General features: G+C 42.4%; 1 protein-coding gene across 2 annotated transcripts in view; it reads left to right on the forward strand.

Moving 5' to 3' along the window:
• The window catches only part of NDUFB3 (NADH:ubiquinone oxidoreductase subunit B3), a 97003-nt gene extending 86097 nt beyond the window's left edge, over positions 1–10906 (forward strand). For both annotated transcript variants that reach the window (XM_078680195.1, XM_078680196.1), the window contains exon 3: positions 10598–10906. In XM_078680195.1, coding sequence (XP_078536321.1) covers positions 10598–10754 — 157 coding nt within the window. In that variant the 3' untranslated portion in view covers positions 10755–10906. The remainder of the gene's footprint in view (positions 1–10597) is intronic.
• The last annotated feature ends 15190 nt before the right edge of the window (positions 10907–26096 follow it).

Below are 26096 nucleotides of genomic sequence, written 5' to 3' on the forward strand. Positions count from 1 at the left end.
CTTCCAATCCTCCAGCCCCCAAACAGTGTAATAGGACTTTTTTCTTTTCTTCTGGTTTCATAGGTTTATCATCATTTTCAAAAGTGGACAAATAGTTACCAAAGTACTCTTTCCATGTTTCCCATTTTACAGATGGAGTTCCTGTTCCTTTCAAAAACGGTTCAGGTGGCTGTAAATTATATTTGTTGCTGTTTGCCATGGTGTGTCTTACTTATACTTAATTTTCCTTATCACTTTTTATATTGTGGATAGTTTTTCTTTACTCTTACTTTCCACTGCTTTTTATTTTCTTAGGTTGATTTACTCCTACTTTACGTTATTAATTTAATTCCTTATATTCTGTAATTACTTTTTTTTTCCAATAAACATTTCACTTAAGCTCCGTATCTGTGTTTTTAAATTTTGCGATTCCTTCTGTCCTTTTAAACGTTTTGCCGTTTTTATTTATTCCACATTAGTTGCGCAAGGCTAGTGCGTTAGTCGATTAGAGGCACAACGTTGGTTTTAAACTTTTCAGATAAAAGATGGCGTTGGGCGCGTCTAAGTACGCCGCCCTTCGCGCCACCCATCTGAGGAGATTACTCATCTGCGCGTTTCCTCATGCGCATAGAACACCTGAGGCATTATCCGTCACGCACACTGCAACGCCAGCTATTCCTATTCGCCGCTTGGCTTCTATCACTCACTCGTGATGCCAACGGTTACACGGACCACCATGCGTGCAAAATGTGCTTCATTTGAGATAAAAGCCTAGATCATTTTCTTTTCTTTCAAACGTCTCCTTTCTTCTCAAATACTATTCCACAAGCTTCTTTTTCACTCCTTGTCAGCTTCACAACAGTTCTTATTTACTACGCTTGATGTTATCCTTCCAGCTTTCATTAATCAGACAAGCTTCTTAAAATCAATTGTCCTTTTTTTTTTTTTTTTTCTTACCGGAAACTTTACACTGTTGTTTTGCGTGGGTTTGTCGGTTTGTTGTCCCCGGCCTCGTCGTCAAAGTGTAAAGATCAAACTGGAACCACTTGAATGGTAATATGTTTCTTTATTGCCTTGACAACACACCAAAGCTTGTGTCTTCGGAATAGCTCAATACCAACTGACAACAACTGTCATCATGGAACACTCAGCTGGGAACATTCCAGCTGATCTCATCCAATTACGCGCTGGGCAGAAGCAAGCGCGAGCAGGGGTAAGGGAAAGAGAGAAAGGGTTAAGATGCAACAACGCCCTGCTCCTCGTTTCCATTGGGTAGCGTCAGTAAGCGCTGGATTCCCAATGGAAAGGAGTGTTTTTGGGTGCCGCCCTGTCTGTTTTTCGGACATCCCCTCCGGGCAGCGTGGCCTGCTTTCCGACTTGTGGTGAAGGCTTTTCTTATTAGCTTGTTTATTTAGCAAGCTGATAAGAAAAGTCTTCAGGAGCCGGACGGTGCACAGGCATTCCGAGGGTGCCTTTTCAGAGCACTTCCCCCTCCTCGCGTGTCAAGGGAAGGCACACTCTGTTTTCCTCCCCCCTTTTTCCCCCATCCCACTCTCGAGCCATGAAGTCAGAGGATTGCTGCCAAGATCGTTCGCCTGATTTCTCTTTTATAAAGTAAAAGCAAAGGCAGAACGAAGCCTCTGAATATGGAGCTGAAAAAACAGCCGAGTAACAGAACGCTGTCTTCAAAGTTAATTTATGTGTGTATCAAGTCAAGGTTGTGTTTTCATCCTGTTAATGTTGCGACACTGTTTCTGAAAAAAGTTCAAAAGCGACTGAAATTGGCATGCCATACTCCTCCATCCTCGCAGATAAAAATTCAAGAACCCACCATGCAGATGTAATTAATTGTCTGGCCAGTCAGCATCCCACTGCGAGAAGAAATGCTTTTGCTCCTCCTCAAACATACGTGTTTATTTTTTAAAGTTGTTTGAATAATCGATGTAATGTTAACAGAAATCTCACTTTTTGTCAATCGTAATGATGCTAAGACGACAGCGTACCCTTCTCCCTAATGAAGCTTGTGCAGCAAGGAAAGCCTGGTGCATAGTAAAGCCGGGCCTCAGGCAGTGGTACTAGAACAATGGTCAGACAGAGCGGCGTGCTGCTATCAATGTGAAAAACACAAAGCGCTACATACATATAGTTAAAGTAACGAGGTGTGCCGCGTTTGCCCGAACAGACCCGGTTTTCACCGGGGTTCCGACAGTTTCGGGAAATTTGCCTCATGTTCCGGTTTTTGACCGGGTCGACTGAAAGCAGTGGGAGTTGCCGTTCTATGTTTTTCAAAGTAGTGATAGCAGCTGTTATAAGAAAGCACTTTATTTAACAGGCATGATCCTGACTTTAAAATATTGTATTTTATTTATGTTCTTACTAACTCCTCTGTCATTCTATGTTGATGAGCCCTGCCATTCTGTGTGCTCAGCTGAAGTAAAATTTCAGTCCTTCTATTTTTGTGAAATGTCCCGTTTTTTGGCTTTAAAATTCTGGTCACCTTACAGATAGTTCAAGCGTAGCAAACGAGGCATGTCCGTTCTGCAGGAATATGACTGGGCTGTAGTAGGCGTCCAGTGGCTTGAAGCCATTGCCCAAAATATACGTGTTAAGTATGGAGTGGTTGGGTACTGCCATGAATATGGAGCGCATTTTACACTGAAATATCATTGAAATGGCCATTCATTTTGCATCAGACATGCAGCTTTACTTACAAACTTATATAAGGAACTAATAATATCTTTTGGAAATTAGATCCCTGTGAATATTTATCACAGGAAGTGTATTGATATGTTTTGATCTTATTGAAACCTTGCAGTCCATCACAATTCAGAGATAGGAAAAATAAGCCTTATTAGCTCTTTACTTGCTGCAGATATAGTTTGAAATATTTGTAAACTTTATTTACAAGTATTTCGAGTTTGTTGTGTGTTAGAAAACATTTGCCATACAGAAGCAACCTTCTTTCACACTCTCAGTACCCCAGTTTTGCAAAATTCACTCACTTTGCAGTAAAGCGAAGAAACAATAAACACCAGTCTTCATATTAGAAAACAGGAGCAATTTGTCAAACAAAAATGTCTGGCATTTGACCTCTGTTTTGAATGCACAGCAAATGACTCAAGATAAACAAAAATTGAAATGCCTCTCTTTATTGATCTTTGTCCTTTTGAGCTATCGCAAGATTATTCTGGATGTGCTGCAGCACCTTCTTCACCCCAAATTTCTGAGCACGTTGCCACAGACACACCTCTCTGAATCCAGAGGACATAGAACTCCTTTAATTTCAGCTATGTGCTTGGACTCGAATTTGAAGGCTACATTGAGCATGCAATGGGTGACAAAAATCTAGGGAAACGGGGGCTGTAGAAATTCTGGTTATACCAAAAACCAAATTACTGATTACATTTCCAACATCCAGTGCATCTGAATATGGTTTAAAACCGGGTAGTGGTTGTTAGTTACATAATCTAGACCTGATATTGGACCTAACTCTGTGGATGCCGGGTTGTGGAGACCTATAATGACATGTGCATTAAAGTGCAATGTTTTAAAATTTATTTTTCGCAAGCATATGCAATAGAGATTAAAAGCAAAAAAGTAACAGAAGAATATACTTCCATCTAAAGCAAAAAATAAACAAGTAAGTCAAAAAATTAACAATTTCAAGAGCAAATAAAACTTCTCCATGAAATGACAGCAGAAATTTCCCAGGTGCTGAAGTGGACTATTTCCTAGGTGGATGTGATGTTATAGTTAGATTTTGAAATTAGTTGAGAAAATAACATTTAAAAACAAAAAATGCACTCAAATTGAATAGTTGTAGTTTGCTGAGCTAACTGTAATTTGCACCATTGCCTTGCTCTGCCTATAACTTCACATATTCCATCACTCATGACATGTTAAATGGCATCATTGATTGATTAGATCATTGATTTAATCAGTAATGACACAACTGATTACATCATAGTCATATATAGCATAGAGTTACTGAGTGTAAATGTGTGCGTCCATAGCATGTAAATAGAGTAAGTCCAGGAGGCGACTGTGTATGCTGAAAGCTAAATGGTGCACCGTTTACATATCACTAATGGTCTGGGTGCATGTATTATTCAGTGTTAAATAAGGTAAAGCCTGAGTGCACCTGATGTTGTTCTAAGATGCAGATTTCAAAGTAGGTTGTGGCTTAAAGCCAAATTCTGTGTCAAAAAATGTATGTGAAAATCCAAAGGGTCTGTTGACAATACATTATCCACCAGTAGATATCTGGGCACTTACCCATGTTAAATAGTTGTAATAGAGAGCTATAGACATGTGAGGGTGTTTATAAAGTATGGATGTTTATTTGCAGAAGTTCGTGGAAGTTTTTGAGGTATTGCTGATTGTTGAATAACAAAGAATGTAGCGGTGAGCCACATAGAGATAGTTTATCTTACATTAGAGTTGTAAGCATTGCTCTAAGGTTATGGTAATGGTAATAGTAGCTGCACTCAACAAGCATTTGCAATGCAATAGGTCTTGCATTTAGAAACTTTTACCTATTGGTATTGTAAATGACACTGCCTTCTATTACTGCAGGTTTTTTTAAACACATAAATAAAAGCATTGTCATTTAGAATGCCAATAGCTCAATATCTTGCCAGTGCAAGACCTATTGCATTGCAAATGCTTGTTTGATATATTGTCTCTATTTTTAGGTCGAGCCTAGCGGTAGCGCACATGCGTTGCTTGCTCTGCGAGACTGCTGTAGTAGAGTATGGGAGAGAAGCAGCGCCCACTTTACTCCCATGTTTTTCATTGGCTTGTGTCATTGTTTTTCATAAATGCTGCCTTCAGATTCGTTAATAGGCTTGTTAGTCCCTCCTTAGTAAGGCCTTGTCTTCATTTGTACCCTCCCATGGTGACTGGCCCTTTTACTTCAGTTGTTACATTGGACCTGTTATTTATTCTGTAACCACTATTTCCTCTATTGAGTTTCTCTGCAGTACCGACATGCGCTGCTTCACCTGAAACCACTTGTGTTGTTTTAAACAGCAAGGCCACCCCCGTAACACGAGCGCCTGTTTTCAGTCACTTTAACCTGGCATTATCTTGGGTCTGTTTCAACCGCCCAAGTAAAATGGATTTAGAAATGATTAACAAATTGTCATGTTTCTTCCAGGTAGCACATAACCCTGTGCTAATGGGCTGAAGCTGACAACAGCACATCTGTGTTAAATGTCATCTGTACTAAAGCCACCTGATGGTTTGTTTTCAAAAGATTTTTTATTAACACCACCACCAACACCACCAGTACTACCACCATCAACACCACCAATACCACTACCACCACCAATACCACTACCACCACCAATACAACTACCACCACCAACACCACTACCACCACCAACACCACTACCACCACCAACACCACTACCACCACCAACACCACTACCACCACCAACACCACCGCCACCACCAATACCACCGCCACCACCAATACCACCGCCACCACCAATACCTCCGCCAATACCTCCGCCACCACCAATACCTCCGCCACCACCAATACCTCCGCCACCACCAATACCTCCGCCACCACCAATACCTCCGCCACCACCAATACCTCCGCCACCACCAATACCTCCGCCACCACCAATACCTCCACCACCACCAATACCTCCACCACCACCAATACCTTCACCACCACCAATACCACCACCACCAATACCACCACCAATACCACCCGCACCAATACCACTGCCAAATACCACCAATACAACATCACCAATACCACCACCACCAATGCCCTCAGCACCACCACCAACGCCACCAATACCACCACCGGTACCACTACTACCACGACCAACACCACCACTAATGCCACCACCACCACCACCACCAATACTACTGCCAATACCAATACCACCACCACCAATACCACCACCAATACCACCACCTCAGCGCCTCTCGCTCACTAGTAATAGCACTGGCACTGTATGAGGCCGGAGCTGCAGCCGAGACCATCCCTCCCTCCCTCCCTCCCTCCATGCCTGCCATCAAGCACAGCCCGCCTTGCACCAGGAGGTGATGCCAGGGCCCTACTAGGACTGGAGTGTTTTTCCTCCTGAGCCGCGACAGTGTAGTCACTGTTTCAGTGTTTATAGCTCAGATCATATGCAACTCTCACTTCACACTTTGTGTCTGTGTAATTTACAACACTTACACATCTTCTTCACTGCACTATTTATCAATACTTTGAAGACTTCGAAGGCTGGTCTGGTCTCTTCCTCTGATATTTACAATTTAACAAGTGGTCGAGAAGGCCCTTTATTGTAATGCAAAAGGTCTTGCATTTGCGAGAGTTTACGCTATTAGTATTGTAAATGACAATGCCTTTCATTTATGTTTTAAAACCCAAGCTCAAACTCATGTGAATGCGAGACCTATTGCATTGCAAATGCTTGTTCTAATTTGGTTTTGAAATATTATTGTGAATTTTGACTTTATTAATGTTTTGGTACTGCAGAAATACTTTACACATTACCTTGGCTTCAGCCTGTTTGCACTGTGCCATGGCTATCAGGGGAGGGGGATTGAGCTCAGGTTAATTTAGTGACTTTGAGGATTCACCTTGACAAGGGTTGTGATTATTCCTTCAGGTGGGTAGTTGTCACCTTACCTAAATAGTCCAATTATTTCCAGAGTCAAACAAGGATTCTCACAGAGCAAACCACCTATATCCATGGATTGTGACAGGGGATACCCAACACCAAGCCATTGTCTGTTATGGTATCTGTGAGATTCCATGTATCCAAATACATAACTGTAGGCTTTTATATGGAGTAATAACAAACAAAACACTTTTGGCTATTGACTTTAGCATATGCTTTTTGCAAAAAAATGTCAGCTCTATTACCTTTATTATAACATTTCACAACAAACCGAGCAGACCTATAGCCATCATCATAAGTTTGCCCCCATACCAACTCAGTCCTGCTGTATCGAGGATAATGCCACAAGCCAAAAAGTGCAATGCTATAGTCTTTTAGTGGAGGCACAGAAATACAGCCCAATCAAATCTCGTACTCAAGAAAACCAATGTGTGGTTGAAGTCTAAGCCCCTCTATCAGTAGTACTCTGAAAGCGCTCTTTCGGTAAACACTTAATGTAAAGTGACAGTTTCACTGTGAAGCCAGACCTAAAGTCCATGTAGATTAGTGTAGACCTAGACAATTCATACTGCTGTCAAACACAAAGCAGCACTCTGAAGTTAATGATGATAGGTGAGGGTGCTGTGACTGCAATATATGCCTCTTAGCTGCCATCCTCCCATCTGTGCTACTGCCAGAGAAAAGCTAGCACCATAATAAGTTATCTGGTTATCTAAGACACTTCAACAGCAATAGCAGGTGTGTGCCCCTAAAAGTTCAAGGTGCAGCATTTGCATAAAAAAACAATCCCAGCTGTGTTGGGAAAACACTATTCTTCATATGGAAGTATACGGCCTCTGCTCAATCAAAACATGTACTCTTGGCTACCAACATGTGGGTGGAGACAAAGCCGATCTGTGTAGAACTTTTAAAAACTCTGTTTTTGGTTGATCACTTTGCGGATTGTGAGAGAAACGGCTTTAATTGACCTTGGTGTAGGGTGAGTCGGATTGGTAAGCAAGTGCACCAAAGGACTTGTGATACTACTGGATCAGGCAGTGCGACCTTTGTCATTTATCCACGTCATAGCTGCCAGGCACCTAGAGCATGTGCCCATGTGGTAAGTCAACAAAAGCTGGATTAAGCCCCAGCTGGTAGCGCATATGCCCCACAAGTCGACTGCGTGACCAAAATACTGGCAAAATGAGGTTGTTACCTCGAGGCACTGTGTGGCTCTCGATTTATATAGATTTACATTTAAGCCTCTTCTTAGCAAGAAGAGATCGGCACTCCAAGTCTCTTTCTGGAAAGCTTTTAATCAGCAAAAGATAACGTGTTTCGGCTCACCCGAGCCTCGCTCATGATAAACAACATTGCCATGTTTCACAATTTAAATACATTTGTACTTCCTTTCAATAGACATAAATGTAGGACATATGCTTCACTACGTCTGCCAAATTGGCACCCTTGCAATGTAAAATACATAATGAAAAGAAAAGTTGTTAGTCCTGTCAGAATTATTACAACTGATTTTAATCACTATGGCTTATAATGCTCAAGTCTCTTTTCTAACAATGTGTTAAAATTCACGTGCTGAAATTCGGTAACTGCTTAAACGTTAGATACTTATGGACTTAGATAAACCACTGCATCGAAATACAACACTAACTGCAATATCCTTGTTGAGCCGCAGGGCTGAACATATGCAGGCCAAGTAACAATAAACAAGTTAATCAAAAAAGAAAAGGGTGCATCACATTAATACAATGCTTCAGATGGATGGCTGTCCTGCTTTGATTTGTGTAAAGGGAAAGACCACGTCTCCTACAGCCCGTTTTTCTGGCAGGATACAAGACACCGAAATGGGTGCACTGCCAAACAAACTATTTCTATAGGGCTCAGAGACACTTTTTTTTCAGGACAGTGACTGGGCCCCATCTAGAAAGAAAAGGCTCCGCCAGCCTAGGTATACTAACTCCTACCTTTGGTCTCATATATCATTATAACCGCCTCTTGTTTCTATTCTTCAGTGTCTCTCATGGGCAGTTTGACAGTTCTCAGCTCCTGGACTAGCTGGTGGTACTCTCCATAAGCCATTTTCATGCTCAGAAATTAGTGTTCTTTCCCCTCACCTCCCACCCCTTGTTTCCTAAATCAGGCACATACCAACTAATCAGTGTGATTGTGCTGGCTCCTTTGCCATTTTCCAGACTGATCATCCTGTCCATGAGGCAATGGATGTCACAGCACTAGTTTGAAAATGGGATGACCGTCATTTCCCTGGACTGCGCGGGAGTCTGGGTGCTAGTGACCCTCGGTGATATGTTGCTCAGCCTGGCTTATAGTGCCACAAACCTGGACTTAACATTTTCCACCTTTCACACCCCTCTACCCTCCACTCATACATCTTCAGCTATGGCATATCCATCAGTAGTTCCTTCACAAAGCAGCAGGGAGGGTGGAAAAATCCATCTAGTGGAAAGGCACGTTTGGATTTTTAATTGGATGTGGCATGGAGTCCAGAATAGCAATTCTTCTTTGGTTTTCCTGTTGTCACTTTCAACTTGGGGTAGGTCTTAAGCATGATCAGAGCTGTAGATCTTTGTAGGTCCTCCTCCACCTCAAAGTATTGTGCCAAAGTCCATAAGGCCATTGATTGATCTGCATGCGCCCATATAGCCCCAACTGAGCAGTTAATCCATAACTCTGATGTAGACGTTAGATAGATGACCTCAAACCGCTACCGTCTCAGCATCCAGGTCCTCCCTCCAGTATTTCATGGTCTGCAGCCTGTGGGTTAGTGCACTAGCACGAAGGTCCAGCTTTCTTAAAAGCTTCTCACCAACGTGAATTACAGATCCATGTAATATGGCTGTGGCAGTCATCATCTTGGAAACTCATGTGGAGGATCAATTCTCCATCTATTCCCTCTAAACCCTGTGCTCTGATCATGTTCCAACACAGATCAGCAGGTACTCCTTTGCTCCTGAGCTTTCTAACTCCGCAACCGCCATATACAACAAGAATTACAGAATGCAATGAGAAATGGATTATGAATGACCTATTTGTGCTTGGCATAGGTCATTTAGTAAGGTGGGGTTATTGGGGATAGGTGGCAGACAGAGGGATGGGAAAATGCTATGTATAGTTTTTTCTCTGCTCTGGAGAGGGGTGGTGGACAGACAGAGACATGAGTGGAGATGGCCTTGAAAGCCCCTGTGAAGAGAAGCAGAAAAGAAGACTTTGTCCTTTGGCACACTAACAATAAAAAAGACAAACTAAATGCACAAGAGACAAACCTAAGCATGGACATCTATTTATTAAGTTAAATCCAGCGTCATTTAACATCCTCTATGGTCTCTCCCTTAACCCTTAGTGCTGCTTAACGTAACCACTTCCAAATTTTTTTTTTGTTTTAGAAAAGTAATGGAAGCACTACTTTGGCAAAGCAAAGATTAGTCATGTAGACGCATCCACTATTTCATGCTATGAACAGATGTTCTACCATTCTGGTGGTTTTCCTCTAGTGGCGCTCAGGAGGTCCACAAAAAACATAACTGCATATTTATATATTTTATTGTTCAGAGGCAAGTTCAAAACTGTTTGTCAGGTGTAGATTATTACATGAGAGACTGCAATAACTTAAGTGATAAAAGATACGTGCTAAATGCCTTTAGTAACAATTTAAATGACATTGAAGACCAAGAATGGGTTAAATGTCATAGGTGAGTGACTAAAAATGTATGAAGGTCTTATGATGTCTTTATTCTCATTCGTTATGCAAGTTTTTAGTAGAAATTCATATTCTGACCTCAGTATAATTAGTAAGTGGAAGGGCAAAGTGTATTTGAAATCATTTCTTCTATAAGATCGACTTGCAGTCTAACATTGAGATGCTTAGCCAATGAAGCAGTTGTTAAGGTACATGGCTAGTAGCGCCTGTAGGTCTCAAGCCCCTTCACTGACCATTCTTTTTTCTCGCCTCTTTTCAGCAATGAAGCCTGGAGGTACATGGGAGGCTTTGCAAAGCCGATCACCTTCACAGACGTGATTTTCCGAGGATTCAAGTGGGGGTTTGCAGCATTCGCAGTTGCTCTGGCGGTCGAGTACGCCCTGTTCCCTCCAAAGAAGGATGAGGGGCATCATTGAAGGACTGCAAAGTGTTTCAGATTGGTGTGTCTCACTTCTTCTCTGGGGAAGTGAGATTTCCAGTCATCACCCAGTACACTGTTTCGTTAGACTTTGAGACCATCTGCTTATGTCTTGTGTAAAGCTATATATTAAAAATGTACATAGTACAATGGTGTGTGGCAACATTTCTGAGTGTTTTTAGCCTCAAGACAAGCTTAACGTTGAATGTATTACTATGTATCACAGGGGCTAGACTTTAACCTCCACATAGGAAATAGTACATTAATCCTCAATGGAGTTTGAGCAAAACACTAGAGACAACGTTCCTTAAGGCACAGATTCTAATGAACTCTCCGTTGTTCTGCTTCCTGTTCGTAGTGTCCATCACATTATGGTGTACCTTTAAAAAGGGCTGTTTTCTCCTCTAGCTGAAGTTTAGCCTAGTGAAGATATGATGTCAAAAAAACAAGGCTGGTGCATTTGTCCATTATGTAGTTAGTGGCCTTGTGTGGCAAGCTGAAAGGTAAAGAAATGTGTTACCTTCATGCTTCTGACATCCTGAAAGCATTGGGCTGAATTACCGGTTGGATACAGTGCTGTCTAATGTCGAGAATCCAAATCCCTGTGTAGTGTATGGAAAATAAAAGCAGATGGAAAAGCAATAAAAATGAATTTCTAATATGCGATTTTGAGAGAAAATGGTGATACAGACCAGGCTAATCCATCTGTCTTGTCTCTGATTTTCTGCTTATTATGTCAACGGGTGCCACACTCTCTTAGTAATTTTTTCTTATTCGGCCCTATTGCCTTTCTGTCATTCCACACACGTTTGAGTGTTTTCACTCTTTTCATCTTCAACATGCCGTCTGCTGTTGCTTGTTCAGTTCAGTCGCTAAGGAGAATATTTTTAACAATACTTCAGATTCTCTCACCACCTTTCACTTCTGTCACATGTGTTCAGAAAGGTAAACTAGTCCGTACACAACACTGAAGGGTCTCTCTGAACTCATCCGTGGTGGATGGTGCTTTGAGCTTAACACCAACTGAGATACAAATGGCAAACCCTAGGACCCACAGTCTGTAAATACTAAAACAGGTAGGAGACATAAAAACTAGAGAACTATCTTGCCAAATCCCCCCTAGTAACATACAGGGTAAAACACAATGAAGGTGCAGGGATTGAACACGGTGATGAACTCCTGAAACAGGAAGCCAAAAATGTTGCTAGGCAGCTACTGCCTACAAAGCCCCGTAAGTGGAAGGTCTGACCCTGAAACGAGCACAGTTCCAGGTCTTTCACCCAGGTTTCCAACAACCTGTTCTTCATACGCTCCATCTTCTTCGAGTGAGGCCACTTAGGACTTGTAGTTTTTGTTCTTTACCCTTCAATTTTTTTTATTGCATCTTCACCTTTATTGAAGGTTTCATAACAGAAAAAACAAAGTACAAGTACGTCACATGTCTGAGATATATCAACATTGCTGTTCACACGCCACGCTTGACATCGATCATATTCATTTTCCAGCACTTGTCCCACCATGCGATCTACAGCTTTGTCTTAGAGGCATCCATTGGCTTGGGTCTCAAAAGAAGGGATTGCCTGAACGAAATCCATATGTCGTTGGGGGCAAGAAGCCTTGGGTAGAAGGTCTTCGTAGAGCTCTACTTGCTTGCAGCAATATGTTAGCTCAGCCAACCATAATTTAATGGTGGAGCAATGTCCACAGCGTCAGATTTTAGCGGACAGCAAATGCGCATGGGAGGAACACTACATGTTTCATCCAACCCAGAAGTGCAGTCATAGAGGAAATAGGCAGGGAGGATTCAATAACTTCCTGGCGTGTACCTACTGCCTGCAATAAAAATACCTGTGCAAGCCCATGCCAAATAAATGAACTCCACACCCTCGTCTCTACAGCAGTCACTGCATGAGTCTGCCTGCAGAGTCCATTTATGCAGCGTGAATGCAGTGTAACATTCTGTGAACGCATCTATAACGAATCAAGTGAAATGTGCTACTTGGCAGTAATTACGCCATCTGAGAGTAGTATATTACTAGATTTTGTTTTACAGGGCAGAATCCATCTCTGTATCCTATCCTGAGCATGCCGGAGTAGAGCGTTCCAGGGGTGTGTTTTGAGTTTCCCAGTATAATATGGTTATAATCCGCCTGGGAGAATTAGTATTTTTCTTTTCAGGGGGCCAAAACATCCAGGTTCCGCGTGGAACCCCACTGAAATTTGCTTACACCTTGCCCTGATTCTATACTAGATATGAGACAGAAGTCAAGCAATGTAAGAACAGTACATGTTTTCAGTCTCCCTACGTGTGTATTTTCAAATATGTTGTTGTGATATCGCTTTTTGTTCGTTCATCATTGGGAAAAATGGATGCTGAGGTAAGGAGGCCTCGGAAATATATAAACGGTAAAATGTAGTTTTGCTTGTAAGCTTTTCCTTTGCTGATATTGAGTAGAGTTTATTTTATCCTGGGGAAGTATGCATCTAGTCCATAAGCTTGAAAAAGGATTAGCAGTGTCTTCCTCATCAAGATGCCATCCTTTGGTTGTTTTACATGAGTTTATTTTTGGATACATAGTTCAATATTTTGACAGAGATGATGAAAATGTACCACTTGATGCACAAACCGACATGTACAAACAGCTGACATGTTTCGCCCCCTGTGGCAATTGAGCCTGGGGCTTTATCATGGCTCCGAGAAACGACAGGGAAGAACAGGTGGTAGTCCACATAAAAATTTCTGTCTTCCAAGATACCCACACCACGGGGTGAAGTGAGGGGGCACCCATGGAACCATGTGCAGAGATTTAGACTATCATGTATATGATGTGTCTAATTTTGTCCCAAGGTCATCCATCATGCGATAGTGGTGCACGGTGAGGTTCATGCAAAAGTCACTGGAAATGATGGAGGGGGAGACATTGAATTATTCATCTGGCCAACAGATGCTGACAAACCAAGGTATACATTATTAGACTAGTAAATTGGAAGGTCCAGGTCAATATCGTGAATGGTAGTGATAGAAGAAAGAGAAACAGAAAAATGCAGATAGTATGATCAAGGAGAGCAGAAGGGAAAGGGGAAAGGTCAAGATCTATGGACAGTGATGGGTCATTGTCATTGTGGTGTGGATTAGTGCTTAGAAGAAAGCCATTTCGAAAAGTCTAAGCACTATAAAAGAATGTGCTCATATCGTGAGAGTTATATGGAGTACATAGTTACTTTACATTGCATATACATGTCCAAAATAGCATACCACGTTGGAAAAAATTACCATGATTCAGATCTCACACCATCTGAAGTTGGACAAACCCTCCAAACTATCTACAAAATCTAAATTGGCATTCAAACGTGGGATGGAGTCTGCTACATCTTTTTCAACAGCAAGATGGGCCGTATGGCACAATGGTTTCATCCAGTAGTGTGTGACGTGGGCTGATACAGTTCCATGTTGGGGACTGTAAACCCACCGTGATTGTACAACTGCATTAGCATGCAATTCTGGGTTTTTCATTTGCCCACACGACTTTGGAGAGCAGCTTCGTAAGAAATTGAAAAGGTGTGTGTTGAATGTTATGGGTATATTAATCTTATACTATAGAAGTTTGGGCAAAATGACTATTTTAATTAAGCCTATTCCGCCTGCCATGGATAATGTCCGTTTCAGCCACGTACCAATCCTGTCTTTCAGGTGTGCAATCTTACATCTGTATTTATTTCCGATCAGCCATATCCCTACGTGTTTAATGGGTTCAGTATATCATTCAAGTGGAAAGTCCAGATCTACCCATCTTGTCCCTTCCATTTAAGGGAAAATAGCAAATCTTTCCTAATGAGTGTGAGACCCAAGAGCCCACTGAATCTCGTGAACTCTCACAGTATGGGGTTGAAACTCGCCTGAGGCGACCTAAGATATAGCGTCAGCATAAAGTGGTATTGGTGGGACGGTCATGGAAGAGCGCTGCATAGTGCACATTGTGTTGCCTAAGCTTCGCATCTAGTGGTTTGAATGCTAGCGCAAATAACAGTGAAAGGGGGCTCCCCTGGTGAGTGCAGTGTTGCTTTCGAATTTGGGAGGAAGCATGCTTGTTGATCTATATTTTAGCCATCTGCAAAGCCTACAGAGTACTAGTAAGTCTCAGGAACGATGGGGAGGATTCCCATCTTGCTCAATACATTCAGGAGGTAATGTCATTCAAGTGAATAGAAAGCTTTAATGGCGTCTACAAATACTGCCACTGCTGCATTCTCATGTTGCATCTGATGGAGCACCGCAAAAATGGTGCTTAGAATGTAAGTTGTTGATCAGCCAGGTACAAACCCAGCCTGGTTTGGGAGCATCATTTCAGAAAGCAAAAGAAGCAATCTATTGGCAATGATTTTCTGGAATATTTTGGCGTTACAATTAACTAGAAGAAGGTATCTATGATTTGCAGCTGCCCGTATTTTCATTGGGTTTCAAGAGAATAATCAAAAGCGCTTCGCAGTTGGAGAACCGAAGCGCACCTTTATCTTCCACCTCCTGGAAGACCTCCACGAGTTTTTGGGCCAATAGGTTTGTCAGTTTTATATAGTTCAGTATGCAGGCCATCTGATCTGGAAACTTTACCATAAGGTAGGCCACGTATGAGTTCAGAGATTTCTTCAAGGGTGAGTGGTTGGCCTAGAAACTCTTGTGCTGTTCTTAACCATACTATTGCCATATCTTCTAAGTAGTTATGTACCTGAGACGAGTCTGACATACAGCTTGATGAGTACAGTTCACTAAAGTTTCAGAAAAATACTTCCTCAATGTCAGCAGCTTCATATTTGAGGTTACCTTTACTATCGTTGATGGAGATATTGTTTGCTGCCCTAGGTTTTTCATTTTATTTTATTATTGTGACATGTGGTTTTCCTGGCCTTTCCCCATAGTCATGGGATTTAGTGTATTTTCCCATATAGTTAGCTTCATGTTCCTTGATTACTGGTCCCTATAATTGCTAGGAGCACACGGCAGCGATGATATCACAAAATATTTTCCTTCTAGTGTGTCTTTTAAGGGGTTACGTATTCCGGTGGCGAGATAAGTTGCAGAGTGCCATCCCTGTCTATTCACATGCAACACTCCTGCCAGGATTTGACAAACACGGCTGCCTGCTGTGGGTCAGTGAAAACCTTCAACTGTCCCTCAATGGTAATCCTCAGCCTCGCAGGATAAAGCTTCGCGTAGGAGATCGCCAATTGCTGTACATTTTGCTACACTGTAGTGAAGGCCTGATGAGCTTTCTATACAGCAAGGGTGAAGTCAGGGTAGAATGAAATAGTGTTGCCTCTATGCTGCAGGTCTTTCTTTTCACTTGAACATATACAGTGAAGAGATGCACACCTTTGTACTGTTGCTTTGTCAAACATTTTAACTCTGTTAAACTGCTTCCGACCTATTATGGCGTGCAATGCAGGATATGCGCTCCGTCCAATTGCGCTTGCGAATTAAACAAAAACACGGGGACCTAGTTAGGTCCCTTTTCAAGCAGCACAGCCCTGCCCGTCGTTCCAATGAATCCAATAAATCAAGTTTATCAATGTATCTGCTTCAATTCATGTACTCTAACACTTTTCCTTTTATTCTTTTTTCATGTTTAATCAATTTATTTTATCCATTTCAAATTAAACTCCAAGAATAATTACAAACAGGAGGTATTTCCACTTTATTATGAATGCACCCAATGCATTCCGGGAAAATTATTTCCCTTCGTCAGGGGTATCTGTTAAAAAAAAAAAAAACATAAATACAACACCATTAATTTTTGCAACGTTTACATCCTTACACAAAAACTATGCCTCTCATGAAGCCTCTTTATCACTAGAAAAATTGTGTTTGTCTATCAGTAATACACATAAACGCTCCACTTTTACTTTCATTACAATTCACATGTTAATTTAAACTAAAGCTCGATATTCGCTGCTTCTTAGAGGGAAAAACACACCATATCTATTTGCACTCTTCACCTATTGCCATTGACCCCATTAACCCTGTTTCAGTCTCAAAGCTTTCATAACTGAGTTCTTACGAGTGCGCTTACCATGACATGCATAACTTTGAAAACATCAGTCAGAAACGTGAATCGACTCCATTTCTAGATTTCATGCTTGTAATGGCGAGTGCCTCTGCACGTCTTTATTCACTATGGCTATTTAAGCAAAAGCAATCTCCCCCCACCATATGTAGCTCCTCCTCATGCTCTCAGGTGTGCAGTCACTTATCTAACAGCATCAACTACGAAATTTCACGCTCTCCCTTGGATGAAAAGCAACAGTAAAACTCCAATTCCCTGAATGCAGTGTGTATGTGTTGAAACAAGTACCTAGTATTTTTTGCTCTCCCTACTTCAATTAAATGTAATTTAAACGAATCAATAATTGATTAAAACAAGTGAACTGAGCAACCGAAATGAGGCAACCGAAATGGAGCAACCACATAATACAAAATAGTATGTATATGTCATATCTCTTGCTCAATCCAGATAACAAACCCAATAGTCTCATAATGATGTTGTTCACATGATTCTAATCACTTCTATCTGGAATTAACACTCCTGTATGGATGGAAGATCTTGCTGTGATGGATGATTAGTTTTCTACTTTTCACTGTTGATCAATATACTTGGCCATGGGTGCAATCTTGCTGCTTTGGACGGAAATTCATGCAATGTACATATACAGTGAAGAGATGCACACCTTTGTACTGTTGCTTTGTCAAACATTTTAACTCTGTTGAACTGCTTCAGACCTATTATGGCGTGCAATGCAGGATACGCGCTCTGTCCAATTAATGGTGTTGTTTTTTTTTTTTAACAGATACCCCTGACGAAGGGAAATAAGTTTCTCGAAATGCATTGGGTGCATTCATAATAAAGTGGTGACATGTGGAAATACCTCCTATTTGTAATTATTCTTGGAATTTATTTTGAAATGGATAAAATAAATTGATTAAACATGAAAAAAGAAGAAAAGGAAAAGTGTTAAAGAGTACATGAATTGAAGCAGATACATTGATAAACTTGATTTATTGGATTCATTGGAGCGATGGGCAAGGCTGTGCTTTCTTTTCACTTGCCAGATTTAGTATCCGGTTTCTGTTGCAGAAATTCAGGAGTCTGGCAATTATGGGTCTGGTGGGGCCATCCGTCAACTGCCATGCTTCCAGCGAGTGATGCGCCTGCTCCACCACAAATAGTTTCGAAAAGCGATCCGCACAAAGAGGAACATCAGCATTTCCTCAACATTTGTCTCAATTATCCCTATATTTGTTGATTCCGCTAGTCCAAGAATACACTTATTCTTGCCCCTAGACATAGCTTCTAAGTCTTTATTTCTAGATGTTATGAGCGAGAGTATATTACCCATTTATAGTAGATACTCTCCGTCTTCGTGGGCGCTACCTTTAATTGACGATATTCTATTCTCTGCTTAAGTTAGCCTGTCTCAATTCTTAACTATCCTAGTGGCCATAGCGTAGGTTGATTCCATCTATCTCTTATCAATTGATGTAGGGCTTGATTGCTTGTTTTTAAGTGGTGTTTTCATGTCGAGGCTCTCATCAGTGACGTCCTGGCTGGACGGACCAGGCATTTGGTCTGATTCTTGACATTTCCCAGTCAGCCGCGTTTTGATTGGTTGGTTGGGTTGTTTGGGGTCCCCAGTTTTCCCATATTGTCCACCAGTATTGCTTCAATGTAGGGCAGTAAATCCTGTGATAGCACCCAGGCGCACTTGCACTGTCCATGCCTATAAGCGCTACAATGTAGAGGCCACGGGATGTATATATTTCACATTCTCTGCGGTAATATTAGTCCCACATCCTCACAGAACACGCCTCACCTGAGAGTGTCGAGGGACATGAGCAGTGAGGACTCCAAGCCTTTAGCACAGCGAGTAAAACAGCATCCACCATCTGCTTTCCGTCGCAGCAGGGATCAAATCGTGCCAATATTCTATTCCCATCATACTGACCCTGGCCCTCCATCAATCTCAAAGTAAAAAGCCTTATTCTGATCTTATTCAAGCATTGAATTATTATCTAATATCAAATTTGACATGGCTTGGGCAAGCCTCGGAATTGAAACCACAACTCTAATAGCCCTGGACGACGTATTCCACATTCTAGGCAAAGGTGGCTCATGCTTGTCAGTCTTTCTGTATGTAATACATTGTCCATCATCAAAGACTACTTCAAACTCTTGAGCGCCACAAAGGTTTCTGAGACAGGGCCCTACCATGGTCACATTGTTCCTGATTAACAGATCCCTATCAATGACTATCGGAGACCACACCGCTGCCAAAATGCTGTGTGACGTACCTCAAAGCTCAATTCTAGTCTCAACCTCATTTGATCCTAAGACTCCGTGCCTAATACTAAGAATACATTTGAAAACTTGGGTGCAACCATCAGCAATATGCTGAAACATGCAATTAAATAAAAAAATTGCAACTATTTAAGGCCTCTCCGCCCTTCAAGACTGCCTTTCCCAAATACAAACATGGATGCGTGAAAATCGTTCAGCGAAATTCCCTTAAAACTGAATGCCACTTTCTCATATCATTCCTCAAGAGCTGATTTGATCCTAGAGTTATCAAATCTTTGAAACTGGAGAGTGTGGTGTCTTGTTCTAATGACTTGTAGAATGTTGAATTAAGAACGACGGGCACACCTCAGGGTCTGGGTGATGGTTGCTTTGGCACTTGTCCCCATAGCCTGATGGATGAGGTGCCCTCACAAATAACTCTTACCTTTTTATTTTCCAAACGAGTTTTTGTGACATTAATATGCCGCTACACTGGCGACAAGTGAGGAACGTAATTTTGGCCGAATCAAAAGAATGAAGGGAAGGCATTGCAACGTCGTGAGAAAGTGGTGAAAGTCTACGAAAAAGCAGTGACGCTGAGGCTGGTTGGAGTCTGCTTGCGCATAAAGAAGCGCAGGGACAGGACTGCGAGGTGCGACCGACTCGCCCTGTGAGAGTTGGTGACGAGTCAGGGGACAATGGGAAGTAACACCTGTTGCCTAATTATTAGGTTTCATCATATAGGTCTCCTACTCAGCAAAGAGTAATTTGAATATGAGATGCTATAAATAAAGGGCAACTGAGTTTGCCTGGGACAGACCTACACCTGAACTTAATAATGTACAACGTATGAGGATTAAATAACCTTTTCAAAGCCAGGCAGGTGTTGGCATACCTTGATTGAACAAGGTGAATATTGGATTGGTGCCACACTGGTCAGTTGATGTTGGCAAGACTGGGGTTGTCACATGTATTTCTCATCATATACTTCTCAGTTGAGAGGCTTGGCCAATCTGATTTATACTGAAAAACAAATGAGAGAGCTAGGACAGGAGGTGGGCCGCTCTTGTCCCTGGTTAAATACTTTCAAAAACAAGTTGGACGGATCTGTCTAGCACAATGTCCGACACTGCAGTGTCTGGCACCGCAGGGGTTTGTTAGAAGAACCCTCACACACCAACCTAGTTGGTGTCATGCTTCATCATCAGGTTCCCAGCTGAGTAGCCGAATGCTACTCAGCTGTGCTGCGACACCTGATTACAGTGGAGCTGGTTTTTAGTGATAGTGTGATGAAGTGGTGTATTAAAAATATCTCTGGGACTCTGACCGACTAGAAGTCTTTTATTGCCAGTGGCCCAGGATACGATAAAAACAAGTGGATAACTCAAAAAGACCGTTTAGTTGAGTCTTAGTTATCTATAGGTTGACATGTTTCAGCCCTTATAAAAATAAGTAAGGCTTTCTTCAGGTCCGTACTCAAAGTGAATAAAAAATGTGGTGAAAAGTGAAAAAAGTGGAAGTGAGTGGCAAAAAATAGTTATGCCACGTGTATTTGTATTTTAAGTAGCACACACGCTAAGGTGTGCTAGCTTATGCTGTGGGGACTAACTGTATTTCGTGTCCACCTGCAGTAATTCACCTGTAAAGGAATATAACAAGACAATCACAGTACAACATTTAACATATAAATTCCAATGAAGCCATTCATACGGGGTGTGTGCTAGTTTGTAAAGTCATTCATACGCGGTGTGTTTCTAATTTGTAAGAACACTTCGTGTCTTTCATACGTGTGCATCTTTCGCGCACACAGTATGCATGTTAAAAAATAACTTTCTGGTGGAAAAAACACATGCTCGTGACAGGGCTAGACATAGCGCCTCCATCGTGCTTCCAGTGGAGTAATAAATAAATAATGGCCGCAGCAAGTCAGGTCAATGTTACTGCATTTGTACTCCACGGTGTAGTATTGGTGGAGAGCTATATGTGAAAATAGCTGTAATTTTTGTATACAATGTGGGCCAAAAACTGGTCCGTATCACTTTTAGCAAAATAAAATAATAATTACGTTAGTTACGAAAATACAACGTAAATCAGGACCCATGGGAGGGGGACCCTTAGCCTCACTACCTATTTGGGAATGGAGAGAAAAGGTTTTAGCAGTCTTGCTGGCTACTATGTAAAACGGAAGAGGGATCAGCGTTAGTGACGGTGCGTATCCAGCACGCTTAGCTCGATTTTGCACTTACTTGTGGTTGAGGGCTCTCCCGGCTGAAAACTTGTTTGTGGATCTCACAGGACCTGGCTGGTGTTTCAGCCGAGCACTGCTGAGCAGTTAAATAGCCGGAAAGCGCGGGGAACGAGCCGGTCCGGTGGGCATTTCTCGGGTTTGTGGAAGTAAGGCACAGCCACTAGACTTGTTACAGTCTCTAGCGTGGCGGGCTGTCTGCCTGTAGGATTTGTTGTGCAATCTGGGTACTACAGGAGTCGCATCCGGAGTGACGTATTGCGCTCATTTAGACTACCGGAATGGAGATGCTGGTGCGCATGCGCTAGATCGCGATGATTACACACTAGAATGGTAACTCTGATGTTGGAAATAATAGACAGACGCGCATGTGCTAATGCGCGATGTTGGGGTGTTCACACTGGCCCTGCTGTACTGTAAACAGTGGTTTACAACTTCTGTTCTTCAGGAGACCACCACCCTCCAGTAGAAAGGTTTCCGCATTGGGCGCTCCATCCAAGCCTGCTGGCATCTGATTCGATTACAAGGTCTGGGGCAGAGCTGAAAATGGCACACCCGTTCCAGGCGTCCATATGATCCAACCACCAATGGATCTCTGACTTAGCTTCGGCCGACAATGGGACTTTGTGTGAATACGGATACCCTTTGCAAAGGAGTAAGCCTTGAGGCGCTACAGGGCTCTGTAGTGGAGTGGGCCCGGGAAAATTACTTGTATTGAGTCGGACAAAAGGCCCACCACCAAGCCAGTTGGGGGAGTGACACGTGTTGTCTGACCAACGATCAAATCGCGCGGGCGCAACACATCCCAAAGGAGATGAATCCCCTCCATTTTGAAATGGCGATAAACCAGCCATTCGTTGAACTCGCTTAAATTGATGACCGGCCTCTTGCTGCCATTGGTTTTGTCGGCTAAGAACATTTTGGGATGAAGGGAAGCAATGGAAATAGCGCCCTTGTGGAGAAGGAATGAGACTTCCTCGTCCACCAATGCCGCAGCTTGCACCAAAAATTAAGGGCCTGAGGGGCGGACCTTTGCACTGGGGTTCCTACAAATTCTATATGAAAACCTTGCACTGTTTGGAGCACCCAAGCATCGTGTGTTATGGTCAACCAAGCCTGGTAACAACCTGCCAACCGCCCCCCTATTCTTAGGAGGGAGAAACGGAGACCACTCACCGGGACTAGATGTAGAAGCACCTCCTCAGAATCCTTTTCTTTTCCCGCGGCGTCCTCTTGTGGGATGAAAATTCTGGTCCTGGTATTGACCAGAGCCTCTGTTGGGAAAACCTTTTTGATGGTAGACTGGACTTTGTTCAATGAGGTGAATGTATTGACAAATTTGCCAAGTTCTTTCACAAAGGGTTCTCCGAAGAGGCCACCCTGAGCAACAGCGCCCGCCTCTGAGCCTGCCAGATCATCTAACTATCGATCTTAATAAGGAGGTACCGGCGACGCTCTATGGAGATTGCACAATTAGCGTTTCCCCAAACAATTACCACTCTCTGGGCCCATTCGGAAAGGGTCTCCATGGAAATGATGGAGCCAGTCTCCTTAGCTTCCTCTGTCATGTCAAGGATTTTGGTAATGGGTCTGAGGGTGTCCAGTAGTTTATCTTGGCACGCCCTTCACAATCTGTAGATCCCCTTCTTAGGGTCTCTGATAAATGTTTGCAGAAAAGTTGAAGGACGGGAATTGATTTCTGGAGTAAGTACTTTTCCCTCGAGGGAGGAACGTGAATACTCCTCCCGTAGGCAGTTGCGGGCCTCTTTCTCCAGAGGACGGCGGATATGCTCAGCTACGTACTTAGCAAACTTCTCAGCTGTGGTCCATTCTGAGGACCAGGGTGGATGATGTCATTGGGGTCAAGCATATCTGGTGCGACCCGGGAGGTCTGAGCGGGTCTGAAGGGGCAAGCAACAACAACAGGGTCCCCTGCCACGCCTGTGTAAGTAGACAGAAGGGCCTGCGGGTGTGAGGAAGAAGGAGGTCCAAAAGGACAGGCGGCCTGGCTATCAACAGGCTATCAAGGCCTGCTTCAGGCGTTCAAACACGTCCAAATCTACCCTACTGGCCGTTTAGAGGGCAGAGAGCCAAGGGTATCCGGGACCAAAGAACCCGAAGGCAGGGGAGGCGCAGCAATCTGCTGCTGAAGGCGCTCAAACACCCAGTCTATCTGGCGCAAGAACCTGTCCTCTAAAGGAGGGAGTACCTGATCCACTGCCTGGTAGATGGAAGAATCCGTCGCCTCATAAAAGGCATCCCCCAGGGTGTGTCTGCGAGAGGGTCCTCCTCTTCCTGGTAGTCGTCATAGTACTCCATGGTATTGGACACAGGAATCTTCTTGACAGTGGGCAACCCACCAGGCCAACAATAATGGCCTATGTTATCAGGGCTGGGTGGCAGTCAAATAAATAAAGGAGCGGATGTACCACAGTAATTTCGGGGTTGGAGCCCCAGGGGGATAATGCTGGCTTGGAGACTTTAAATACAATAGCGAGGGAACTTGCCAAAGCACCCCGTCTGGGTGTAGCTGCTCTGGGATGCTTACCCCAAGATGCCCTGCTTTGGCAATACCTGACCTCGGAGAGGCATGTAAAAGGGAAATATGGACTCTGAATCCGAAATGGATTAGGCAGGAGACAGAGCGTAACAATCCAGGCAGTGAACAGGCTTTATTAAGATGAGAAGCCCCGCCGCCTACAGACCCTCATGGGCATTCGCCTCAGAACCAGCAGCTCCATTTTGAGGCAACGGTGCACGCACAGCGTTTGAATTCCTCAGCAGTCAGAATAAATGCTGCCTAGACACGGTCCACAGAGCAGACGCCAGCGGGACACCGTGTAGGAACGGGAAACCCCGCTCCCGGAACACACACAATTGACCGCAAGCGCAGCCCACACGCTGGGAAGTAAAACAAGCACTGGCGTTGCCAATAGGTCTCGCATTAGGAAAGTTTGAGCTATTGGTATTGTAAATGACAATTTCTTTTTTTGTGTTGGTTTTGAAAATAGCTAAATTAATAGCTTTGTCATTTACACTGCCAATAGTTATAACTTTTGCAAATTTGATACCTATAGCATTTGTAATGCAATATGTGTTGTATGTACGTGACTTACATGTATTGATATTACAAATAACAATGTTTTTTTAATTTTTTTAAATAAAAGTTATTGTAATTTATAATGGCAATAGCTTAAATTTTGTAAATAACTTTTGTGAAGATTATGTTTAGGGTATTTTATTGTGACAAAAATCCAAGAACAGAAGTGAAATATTAACATCTTTTTGTGACATTTGTAATAAAGCTTGAAAAATTGAGAGAACATATTTGAACCAGTTGTTGTTGATTGGTTGCACAGATTGATGCTGTGGTGGCGCCGAGTGATGTTGTGGTGGCGCCGAGTGATGTTGTGGTTGTGCCGAGTGATGTTGTGGTGGCGAACGAGTGATGCTGTGGCGTTCAGTGATGCTGTGGTAGCCCATAGTGATGTTGTGGTGCCCCTGAGTGATGCTGCGGTGGTGCTGAGTGATGCTGTATGCTATGCTATGTTTTGTTTTGCTATCCTATGCTTTGTTTTGTTATGCTATGCTATGTTTTGTTATGCTATGATATGTTTTGTTTAGTTTTACTATGCTATGTTTTGTTGTGTTTTGTTAAGCTATGCTATGTAGTGTTTTGCTATGTTTTGTTATGCTATGTGTTGTGTTTTTTATGCTATGTTTTGTTATGTTATGCTATGTTTTGTTATGCTATGCTGTTTTGTTTTGCTATCCTATGCTTTGTTTTGTTTTGCTATCCTATGCTTTGTTTTGTTATGCTATGCTATGTTTAGTTTTGCTATCCTATGCTTTGTTTTGTTATGCTATGCTGTTTTGTTGTGTTTTGTTATGCTATGCTTTGTATGCTATGCTATGTTGTGTTTTGCTGTGCTATTCTTTGTTATGCTATGCTATGTTTTGTTATGCTATGCTATGTTTTGTTGCGTTTTATTATGCTATGCTTTGTTTTGCTATGCTATGTGTTGTTGTGCTATGTTTTGTTGTGCTATGTTTTGTTATGCTATGCTTTGTTATGCTATGTTTTGTTATGCTATGCTTTGTTATGCTGTTTTGTTATGCTATGCTAAGCTTTGTTTTGTTATGCTATGTTTTGTTATGCTATGCTATGTTTTGTTATGCTATGTTTTGTGATGCTCTGATGTTTTTTGTTATGCTATGCTTTGTTATGCTATGTTTTGTTATGCTATGCTATGTTTTGTTGTGCTATGCTATGTTTTGTTGTGTTTTGTTATGCTATGTTGTTTGAGTTTTGTTATGCTATGTTTGAGTTTTGTTATGCTATGTTGTTTGTGTTTTGTTATGCTATACTATGTTTTGTTATGCTATGCTATGTTTTGTTATGCTATGTTATGTTTTGCTATTGGTTGTGTGGTTGTGTGTGTGGTTGTGTGTGTGGTTGTGTGTGTGTGTGGGTGTGTGTGGGGGTTTTGTGTGTGTGTGTGTGTGGGGGGGGGGGGGTTTGTGTGTGTGTGGTTGTGTGTGTGGGTTTGTGTGCCTGTACCAAGTGCCTTATGGCATGGTGCAGCACCATGCAAGAACAAACGGAATTCAGTCTGCTAATTATATAAATCCTTTTTTGTGAAGCTGATTTTCTTTGATTTCTAACCAAACGTGCAAGAGAAACGAAGACATTAGGAATGAAAGAATTGGCAAGGACTTAAAAATCTTGAAATCGCTGGTTTGAAGCGCCTGCCGTACCTCTGCGGTG

Source organism: Lissotriton helveticus, chromosome 3_1 (assembly GCF_964261635.1).
Source record: "Lissotriton helveticus chromosome 3_1, aLisHel1.1, whole genome shotgun sequence".
Lineage (NCBI taxonomy): Eukaryota > Metazoa > Chordata > Amphibia > Caudata > Salamandridae > Lissotriton > Lissotriton helveticus.